Below are 10,972 nucleotides of genomic sequence, written 5' to 3' on the forward strand. Positions count from 1 at the left end.
GAAAACAAAACGCACCTGCTCCTGTCAAGTCTTAAAAAATGGAATCTCAAAAGTGTGAGGAACTCGCAAGACTCTCGTTTAGGTGCACATAAAACCACCTGCTGTCTCCAGACCCTTCCCCCTGTCTCCTCCTCTCCTCTTCCCGTGCACGCCACTCACTCATCACTTTCTCTTCCTCCTCTCTCTCTCTCTCTGCTCACTCCCTCGTCCACATCCTCCTCTCCAGACCTCCCTGCTGTGCCCATTGCTGTCCTCCCCCTCTGTCTAAAGCTTTCCTTTTCATATCACGGCCCATTATTTATTATGCATTTGAGCCACGGACCAGCATTTGATGAGATTTGTCCTCTGAGACCGAAAACGAAACAATATTTTGTTGTCGTTGCACAATTCCACACTGAATTACTGTTCGTACCATATAGGAGAGATAACAGGCAGACGTTGATCAAAATAGCAATTACAGTTACAAGCTCAAGAGTTAAAGATCTATAAGGGTCCATTTGGTTACCAAATCTCCGTCATTTATCCGGGGACTATACCTGGAACCTCCTCAAGGACCACTGGTTGAGAACCACTGGTCTAAACTAAAGCCACAGGGTCAAATCCTTCAGTGTTTGTTAACTCCTCCAACACTGAGGGGACTTTACTGTGTACCTGAGTGTGTCGGGTGTATGTACCTGTATGTAGCCTACTGGATAGTGTTACTGTACACTAAAACACAACAATAATTAGTCTGTCAACAGCCACAAAACTCAACTCTAGAGTAGCAATTGTATAGTTCCCGTCACGCGCAAACAGAATTTGTACATGTGAAAACCTTATAAATGTCATATTAAAATAGATTAATCAAACCTCTGGTGGAATGGTGCTGTACTTGACGCAATACACGACAGTTCACAACATTCACAGCTAAATTAAGTTGGATGAAAACCATCCACGAGCAATTAAAATCTGGCTCCGAGAATCGTTCACTGACACTCCTTCCGTCACGATGAATCTTTCATTTTCCGTCTACATTCAAGTGAAAACATTTGCCTGCTATAATATAGCTCCATAGTATTTTGCAGTAATCTCTCTGTCATTATTGTGACAGAGAATCACTTCTCTCTTTAGTGACCACATAATGCACTCATCTTATGGCTAGTCCATATTAATAAAGCCAGAGTGTTTTATTTAACTGTGACCGTGGGGGGTCCATTTAATACTCTAGATGCAGCCGTGTAATGTCGTGACGTCGTTCCTCCACTGCCAGTTGGTGTCAACTGTGCCTCTGCTTAGTAAGGATCTCCCCTCTCTCTCTCTCTCTCTCTCTCTCTCTCTCTCTTCTATCTGTCCTGTTATTCAGCTGTGAATAGTCCAGGAATGGCATCCAGTAACCCTATCTATCCATCAGCAGAGAACCCAGCCCTGGGCAAAGTGTGTGTGTGTGTGTGTGTGTGTGTGTGTGTGTGTGTGTGTGTGTGTGTGTGTGTGTGTGTGTGTGTGTGTGTGTGTGTGTGTGTGGGGTCTATATAGGGCACGTAACCAGGGGGAGGGCTGACAAACAAACGCAGACACCTAAGTTATGTCGCTCGCTGCTGCCCACCACCACCTTATGTCCCTCTTTTCCATAATCGCTCCTTTTTTTCACTCTCCCCTCTGTCTCTCTCCCTCCCTCCCTCCCTTCCTCACTCACTCACTCACTTTCTCTGTCTCTCTCTGTCTTTCGGTCTGCTTTCCATTTTTCTGAGCTCTTTTCATCTCAGGCTTTGGGATGTTGAATGCGAGAGCGGGCTGGCGGCGGTGAAAGGCCTGAATTGTGATTAAGAATGAGGAGAGGAGAGGAGCTCCTTTTCTTTGTTCTGCCCTCAGGGAGGTGTTTACTGAGGGGGTGTGGGGAGGGAGGGAGGGAGAGAGAGTCAGAGAGAGAGAGAGAGAGAGAGAGAGAGAGAGAGAGAGAGAGAGAGAGAGAGAGAGAGAGAGAGAGAGAGAGAGGGGGGGGGGGTGGGAGGGGTTGGGGGGGCAGAGGAGTAGTGGGTGTGTAAGACATGGCGGAGTAGATATGAAAGGCATTCAGGTCAGCACCAATGTGAGGGAGAGTGGTAATCATACCAAAAGGCGTTCTGAAGGACCACCGATGCAGTGCCAGAGAGCTCGGGCCTGCTAGAAAAACTGTGTGTGCGCTCACACACACGTATGCGTGTGCGCGTACACGTGTGCGTGTGTGCGTGTGTGCCAGTCGACCCGCGGCAGTGAGTGGCTGTGGCTCCTCACACGCAATGACGCAGTCAGGCCGCGCGCTTGTACTGCTTTATAGCTGTGCCTTAAGCTCGCGTGTCAAAATGGCAACAGACAGAATTGAAAGTGAGAGAGAGAGACAAACAAGTAAACAAGGAGCCATCAGAAAAAGAAGGGGAAAAAAGGTGGGCTATCTGCAGAGCTGTGCCACGGACACAATGGCACGTTTGTGAGACATGTGGCATGAATGGTGCAAGCGGGCACCCTGACACTGCTGACGATACACAGGCATGGAAATGAGACACGGATGCCAGTGAAACCCCATTGTCTTATGAGACACTTATGTGGCCCTGTGTGTCCACCCTCCACCGTTAAGACTGCTGCAGTAAAAAAAAAGAAATACTCTAATTCATCTCTTGCAAAGTGTACAAATGTTCATTTGGTTCCATGTCTACACTTTCTAAACCTTCGAGTTACGAATGGATAAATGAACACTGATTTTACAGTCCATCTGTCAGCCATCCGTGCTGCTGTCAGTGCAAAAGAAAAAATCTATTTGTTTTTTAGTTTATTAATGTTTTTCACTGAGGTAATACTGATGAAAAGTCAAGGAGATGGTAGTGAGCATTGCCATCATGCCATCTCGCTGGTGCCTTATGTCAAAGACAAAACAAAATGTTTTTAAACATCACTGCAGACCCACATCAAGGAGAAGAAGAGAATGTTCTATGTCCCTATTTTTTTCTCTCAATGGAATGTCTAAAAACTCTGTGATGTGTGGGGGCTTTGAATAAGGACCTATACGAATTAACAACTAATTTTATTTGAAAAAGAAAAGAGCAAAGTTAAATAAATAAACGAATGAAACCCCGAAAAAGGAAGGAAGGGGGGTAAGGAAAAACTTTTTTTTCTCTTTCTGACAAGGCAAGGTTAAGCAGAGCAGCTTTTGACAGCTGCACTCTCACACCCAGAATGGGCCCTCACAGCTGGATCTGACGTCTACAGCACCCAGAGGGAGCGTGTGTGTGTGTGTGTGTGTGTGTGTGTGTAGGGGGGGGGGGGGGGGGGGGGAACCCAAACTGCAACAAAGCTGCCCAGGCTGTGCATATCGAGTTACACAAGGGCCTAATGTGACCTCCCCTTGGGACCTCTGAAACTGTCTGGAGTTGGAGAAGATGGGGGAGACAGAGGCTGCCCCATGCATAATGCCATCCCATACCCGGAGAAGTTCAACCGACCCGTCATATACAATGTTGTCATGGAAACCTCATGCGTTTCCGTCGCACGTTGAGAATTTAAGACAATTAACATGCGTCAAGTCAGACCCTATAAATTGGTTTCTTATTGAGAGTGTGGCCTAATTGACTCCGTTTGAAAAATGAAATAAGACGCTGTGTATAGTATCAACATCTACATCTTTGTTCAGCCTATAAAATGCTGACATTCAAATCGGTCAGGGCCAAGGCCTCGTGCCTACACTGCAGGATTCCATCTAAGTTCAAGGCTGTAGTGGTGAAAATGTAAAAGGTTTTATATAGCCTATCAGCTCCGAAAATAAGTCATTGAAAAATATATGAAAACCTCCCCCAGACCTTGTATAATTTGTTAAAATTATTCAAACTAAAAAAGTGCCATGTTCAATTCTTTATTTTGCTTTGGGAAAAATATATAGGTTATATATTTAAAGCATTGCTATGAGGCCGCGTGTGTGTGTGTGTGTGTGTGTGTGTGTGTGTGTGTGTGTGTGTGTGTGCGCGTGCGCATGTGTGTGTGTGTGTGTGTGTGTGTGTGTGTGTGTGTGTGTGTGTGTGTGTGTGTGTGTGTGTGTGTGTGTGTGTGCCGTTCTGAAATTAACTTCCTATAATAAAATACAAAAACGATTGCATTATTAGGCCAACAACCGCCCCTAGGAAGAGAGACACAGAAACTGATCTGGTTGTCTAAGCCGGAGTGGGAATGGATGAGGCTCGACTGCTTACTATTCAGCAGGGCGAGGAAAAACAAGAGTTTGTTAAACAACTTGGTGAAAGGCTGCTCAGTAAATAAGGCCCTGAGTGATTTTTATTTTGCCAACCACGACTCTGATTTAGACAAAACAAGTCCACAACCTGGTCATTCTCTTGATTGACCTATAGTGTATTAAAAAAAAGAAGAAGAAAAAAAACTAGGCTGCCACTTAATGGCTTTGTTACTTGTGTGTGGAGCTAGTAGCATAAATGTAAGCCCCAGGGGTATTTGGGATAAAGCATGTGTCCATCACTAATTTGCTATCCACTCAAACAAATAAAAACTAACGAAGAATAGCACCTTGCCATCGGAGCTAAAGAGTTTTATGGAAATAAAAATAATCTCCCAAAAACCCTGTGCCAGTTCATTTGCAATCCAACTTTGCACACCAGATCGTTTACAAATCCATTGTCACAATTCGCACATGAGACGAGGCTCCAAAGTCCAAACATAATGTCTTTTAGGCTATATATCATTTTTAAGAAAGTATAAGACAGAGTAAACAAAACCCCGTAGCGGTGACTCTAAAGTCTAAATACATGCGTTCTCGGGTGTTGTGTTGTGCAGCGAGCGTCGCATCACAGCAAACAACAAATGACACACTCACAAAAAAACGGCAACTTCGTTTAAAAACGAGCTCCTTGTTTTACCGAGGTTGAAAAAGACAGCACGGGCGACCTCGGACAAGAACCCAATTAACCAACACAAATAAGACGTGATGTTATTTATCAGGAGGCTATGCAAAATGCATCAAGTGTATGCTATATTGTAACGACGGAAAACACACAAACAATACCAAAACAACCCAGGTGGACGTGAATAGTAAGATCTATACATAGAATATGATCAGCAAAAAAATATATATATATCATCAGAAGAAACTAAAAGAATCGTTGTCCACAAAGTAATCCAACAGGTTTTCAACTTTTATCTGCCGCGTCGCTACAAGCAGACGAGCGCTCAGTCAGGCTCGAGTAACGGTTTTCCTGCTGCCTCATAATGGGCACAGCCGCTGAACCGCTATCCAAGCCCCAGTCAGTCAGTGTCCCTTCTTTCCCACAGTCTCCTTGTTAACACACAAGATAGGCTATAGCTGCCTCGCACACAGCAAATATCACTTCACAAATCCACAAAGCCAAACATTCCCAAGCAGTGAAACTTGAAATGTATTTCATTTGAACTTTTTTCTATCCTTTACGTGCAAGATATCAGACCCCACGTCTCCTCCTGGTTCTCTCTCTCTCAATTGCCCTGCGCTGATGAGAAAGTGGGCAAGCGGGGCGTCCCGGACCCAGGAACCGGTGACAAAACTTCGGTTACATCCACAGATACGCGTGTGAATTATTATTGTCTTAAATCCGCGCCAACATGAGACTTTTGTTTTAAAACTTTTGGCTTTCTTACCGTTCTTTCTCCGTGGGTTGGCTTGTTTTCGCCTCTTGCAGCGGGGACCCTCCGCCATGATCTCCTGCTTCATTGATAAGAGTGGGTCAGATGGCTGCAGTCCGCATGGGGCTCCACTCCTTGAATCAGCAGCAGGCAGGCAGGCAGTGAGGCAGCAACGCTCTCTCTCTCTCTCTCCCTCTCTCTCTTGGCGTCTAATAACCAAACAAAAATCGCGACAAAATGTTGGGATAAGTTGACTTTAAAAAAAAGAAAGAAAAAATGATAAGGATTCCTTGTGGCCACAACGGCAGCGAAATAGCCTATTAAACCGGTTGTGAGTTCAAACTATTAGAGAATGTTCAACAAAAGTCCATGTGGGGATAGATATATCAGATAGATAGATACAGATATAGAGAGATGTTGACTGATAGAATAGGTAGGCTCCGGAGTTTCGAACGGGGACCGTGCCGCGCGCAGCGTCGCCCTGATCTTTTGATGTGCGCGTCTGTGGATCGGTCGGTGTGGGACGGGGCGTCAGCTAGGGGCGCAGGGAGGAGGGCAGGATACACGCGCGCACACAACGCGCACACACACACACACACACACACACACACACACACACACACACACACACACACACACACAGACACACACACACACACACACACACACGCACACACACACACACACACACACACACACACAGGGACAGGATAGCCTACCTCACCACCAAGGAGCCACCAAGTGTTGTGTTCTCGCTGCACGACCCCCGCGTGTTGGCCAGAAAGAAGAAAAACTCCCCACTTTATAGATCAAATGTTAATTTATTTTGTATTTAATTTAATTTTTACTATAGGCTAAACTTAACTTATGATATACCTGCTGGTGTAATTTGATGATATGTGGATGTGGTTACATTATTATAAGGTACTAGGCTACCGAAGAGAAGATCGTCGTAGCCTATTTAATTGCGTTTCGAGAATGCATCGTTTTTTAATATGACCCTATAATTATTGTTAGTGGTCGTCACTGGTCCATATAGGTCAAATATATGAAAAAGGATAAGAATATTTTAGATGTTTTGCCAATTTTAAGGACATGCAACATGCTGCATGCTTTCAGTCAGACAGGCCTGTTTAGTTTGTTGACAAATTAATGTGGTAATGCATTTTGTATGCTCCAGTTTTATCACAAAGCGGGTTATTAGTTAAATTAATCAGGGGGGAAATTGTAACGGACTTATTAGGAATAGGCTTTACGCTTTGCATTATAGTGTCGTGAAAGCAGGCCAACATCTTTAAATGTGGCAAAATGTCAAACTTCCTCCTTTGTTGGTCTGGTTGCTTGTTTGTTGTAGCCTATCTATTTCACATTCGCCAGGAAATAAAAGATGCATTGGGTTGTTATGCGTGGCCCTCTCTCTCTCTCTCTCTCTCTCTCTCTCTCTCGCTCTGTCTATCTGTCTCTCTCTCCTCTGCCATGTCAAGCGAGATGCAGCAGTGTCACTCGAGTTTGTAAGACTGCCATAGCGGTGGCGGAGCCATAATAAACATTATAGCAAACAAACTGAAAAGATTTAGAACAACACGTCGTTATCATTTCTGGGGGAATCATTTCCTCATATTAATAAGAATTAAAGACAGAAATCTAAGTTGCACCATGGCCGCGAGAGCGAGCTGAAAACGAGGACGTTTAGTCATAATAAACTATGAAACATTTGTCACTGCATCACTGCAAAAACTAAAATTCCCCCTGTCCTGTTTTTGGCACAACAAGCACACAACATTATACGAAGACGCAACGTTGAAACCCCTCTAGACGTCTGACATGCACAACATGTCGAAATTAGGGTGTTGATTTAAAACCGAAAGGCGTTGTTTTATATAGCAATGAGCGGCGGATAAGGATTACAAAAAAAGAAGAATAAAATGGAAGATAAAACACAACCTCCGCCCGTTTAGTGGAATTAGCCACCTCCAAGAAATGACGCTAAATAGAACATGTTGCTATAAAAATGAGACGTGCAGACAGACAGAGGAGAGGAGCGCCAGCATCCATCCATCCATACATACCTGGATGGAACAGAGCGCGCACCTCTCCTCTCCTCACCTGGGCCGCTCAGGTATAAGCGCTCCTCCTGGCTTTGATAGCGCGCAGAGCGCGCAGGTACGCGCATTGCATAACCATCCCCTTACCAAGCGCCCCCGCCGCCACCACCATCACATAACGCAACACATTAACTATAGAAAAACCACCACCAGCGGTCAAAACCTACCCGTGTCTCAGTGCGTGATCCTCCAAAAACAGCTGGGTTTAGAAACAAGAAGACAGGCGTCAAGGAAAGAAATGGCACAGAAGAGGAAGGAAAAAAAAGTGTGGCAGTGTTGTAGTACCCGTGGATGGATCTCTCTCTCTCTCTCTCTCTCCCCCCTCAAATCCCCCAAACCAACCAACACAGAAGAGAAACACGGGGAAACAATAATGCCTTTTTTGACGGAGAGGGACCGTTATTCCTGGTGGCCAGGTTGGGAGTGATCTCTTGTTTAGCCACTTCACGGAACAGACCTGGGGACGGACGGCACGCACTGACGTTTTTGCTATACCGCCTCCTCTAATGACACTTTTTTCGCTCTTTCTTCTTTCCCTGCGATACACAGTCAGCAGAGAGAGAGAGGAGGCGTGAGACCTCCTAACACGCGCCACCTATCTTCACGCGGAGGGATAATTGAGGAGTTGCCCTTGTTTTTTCCCCTCTGTTTTTGTTTTATTATTCTTATTTTATTTTATGTTTTATTGTTTTTATTTTTTTGAGACCCTGCCACTATACCATCAATACATCTAATGCATTATTTATTTTATTTTATAAATTCACCTATTTAGTATACTCAACTCAAAGATGGGAGGCTGTTGTTTGAAGTATAAAGTGTTTTCACCTCTCTGGTCTTGTCTGAAGCAGATTGAAGGCATTCCGGTGGTTGCTGCTGCCTGCTGCAGAGGAGAGGAGAGGAGAGGGATGGTGTCACGGTGACTTGACAGCGGCACAGCCATGATGAGCCATCCATCCACGCCGGTAAACAGAGGAGAGGAGACCGGCTGGGTTGTCTGAACAGAGCGCCTCGGCACCTGATTGGATCTTACAGGTAGTTTACCTGTACACGTGCTCTCTCTCTCAGCCACCTGCCCCCTCCCCTCCCCGCTCCCATCCGTCTGTCTAAAGAAACGAAAAGGTGGGGCATACATGCGGACATATTTAGAGCGTAGGCTACACAGGGACGGTCACGGAAGGGAACGCTATCTTTTACCGTGAAGAACAGATGAAACGTCCTCGGTGTGTTATTATATTACACATCGTTTCATGGTCTATTTTGGTACCCCTCCCCCCTTTCAATCGTAATTACACGAGCTTTACATCCATGTGGCGGAAGGTTACACCCATGTAGTGGGCAGCCCCCCCCCCCCTCTCTCTCTCAATTTTCTGCATTGATGAGACAGCCTAGTGTTCACCAATGAATGAACGTCGAGACTAATACCCTGCAATGATGCAGTGGCCACTTAAAGCCTGTTTGTGGCAAGTTAGCTATCAAGGTATTTCGGTAGCCTAGGCAATATTTAAATTGAGTTGATATTAGTATTAGTATTATTAATAATATTATTATTATAATAACAAATATAAAACATAATAAAACAATAAAGTATCTTGCATGGCACGCTCAAAAACGAGGAACGCTACATGTCAAACATAAAATAGTTCTTCACTCCGTGAATGCTGCAGCTGACAGACTGAAAGCTATATTATAATCAACTCACCTGGGCTTATCTAAATTGAACACACCTGTCCCTGTAATTAGCTGCCAGTCCCTCTCTCTCTAGGCTGAACACAAATATCAATCGAGTTGATACAATACACATAATAAGGTGACAGTGACCCAACTACATAACTAAAGAGAATATTATTATATTACATTCATGTATTATTGTTGTTGTAATTATTATAATATTTTGTGAATAATACATATTTGAAAGCCTTTGGTTTACAAGACAACAGATGCTCATGATACACATTTTGTCCCTGTCCCCTGTCCCTTAATTGGCAAGACGTGATTTGCAGACTTAGATATGAGAGTTAATGAAATTATGCCTACATATTATTAATATATAATATTATTACACAGAAGGCCTCCCATATCAGACAATTCTGTTTCTCAGTTTCTTAAAAAAGAAATAGGCCTGTATGTTTCTCTTTATTGCAAGTCTTCCTATTAATTTTCAATTATAAGTGTCTGCATGACTATAGGCAAACTATTCAACTGGGATGATTTATATATATTTATATATTTTTTACTGGAGTACTGTGGTGGGCACAGAGCATTATTGCTCATTCTCATTTAAGTGACAGTCCCTCCTCTGCCTTTATCAAATAAACAATGCTCTTTCATTTAATCCCATCTTTTGAACGTCTGTGCATCATAACCACAGAGTTAATGAAGAAGCAATTTAGCCCCATTGCTCCTATTGGCTGGAGGTCTTCTGTCTTGCCCAACATGGGGGTGAAAAGTTGAGAATTAAGAGCGAGAGGGGGCCCTCAAATACGCCTTTTCTCTTTTTAATATAGATGTTGTGTTTAATTAAAACAAATAAAATAAATCTTCAGTTTAGATATGTTGTCGTGGTTGTAAGCCCAGAATTATCAGTGGCTCACCATGGCAGTGCATATTTGGCTAAACTTTCAATCATAGTGCTAAGCATGATAAGATTATAGCATTAATTATGATAGAACTGTAGGCTATCTGCTGTGTCAGACAGGAAAACAAAGTAGTGGTTCTCAACCTTTTCAGGCTGAGACCCCCGTTACATTTAGTATGACTTGGTTCCACAGACACATATTGTGAAACTAGCCGATCTACAAGCTGTACGCAATCTACAAGATTGTAGATCGGCTATCTTCACAATGTTTGTCTCTATCAGTTTGTTGATTGCGTTTGATGCAGTAGGCTAATGGTCTTTTTTCCATTTAATCTTTTTCCTTTCTTATCTTTTCATCTATCAATAGGTGTCCCCTGTCCCGACTCTCAGGTTGAGAACCCCTGCTGTGTAAGCTACAGGTTGTGTAAAAAAAAAAAAAACCCACAATGTTAGTCCTTCACTGGACAATACCACCTGGCAGGCTGAAATTCATGGAACACAAAAAGGGAAGTGAGAGAACGAGTCACCATGCAACAGCAAACCTGCAAAAGGTTGGTCATCCGAGCATGTGAGCAAGAATCATGCGCACGCACGCACGCACACACACACACACACACACACACACACACACACACACACACACACACACACACACACACACACACACACACACACACACACA

The 10,972-nt window shown here is 43.9% G+C and overlaps 1 protein-coding gene across 3 annotated transcripts in view; it reads right to left on the minus strand.

Moving 5' to 3' along the window:
• zeb2a (zinc finger E-box binding homeobox 2a) overlaps positions 1-8,162 on the minus strand; it is a 68,079-nt gene extending 59,917 nt beyond the window's left edge. For 2 of the 3 annotated variants that reach the window (XM_080785823.1, XM_080785822.1), the window contains exons 1-2: positions 7,883-8,162; positions 5,626-5,819 (exon numbers count right to left, since the gene is read on the minus strand). In XM_080785823.1, the coding sequence (XP_080641949.1) occupies positions 5,626-5,698 (73 nt within the window). In that variant the 5' untranslated portion in view covers positions 5,699-5,819; positions 7,883-8,162. Of the gene's footprint in view, positions 1-5,625; positions 5,820-7,679; positions 7,776-7,882 lie in introns of those variants that run through there. The other variant, XM_080785824.1, reaches the window with a different exon arrangement.
• Between the last annotated feature and the right edge of the window lie 2,810 nt (positions 8,163-10,972).

Source organism: Protomyctophum bolini (genome assembly GCF_963924005.1).
Source record: "Protomyctophum bolini genome assembly, chromosome: 16".
NCBI classification, from domain to species: Eukaryota; Metazoa; Chordata; class Actinopteri; order Myctophiformes; family Myctophidae; genus Protomyctophum; species Protomyctophum bolini.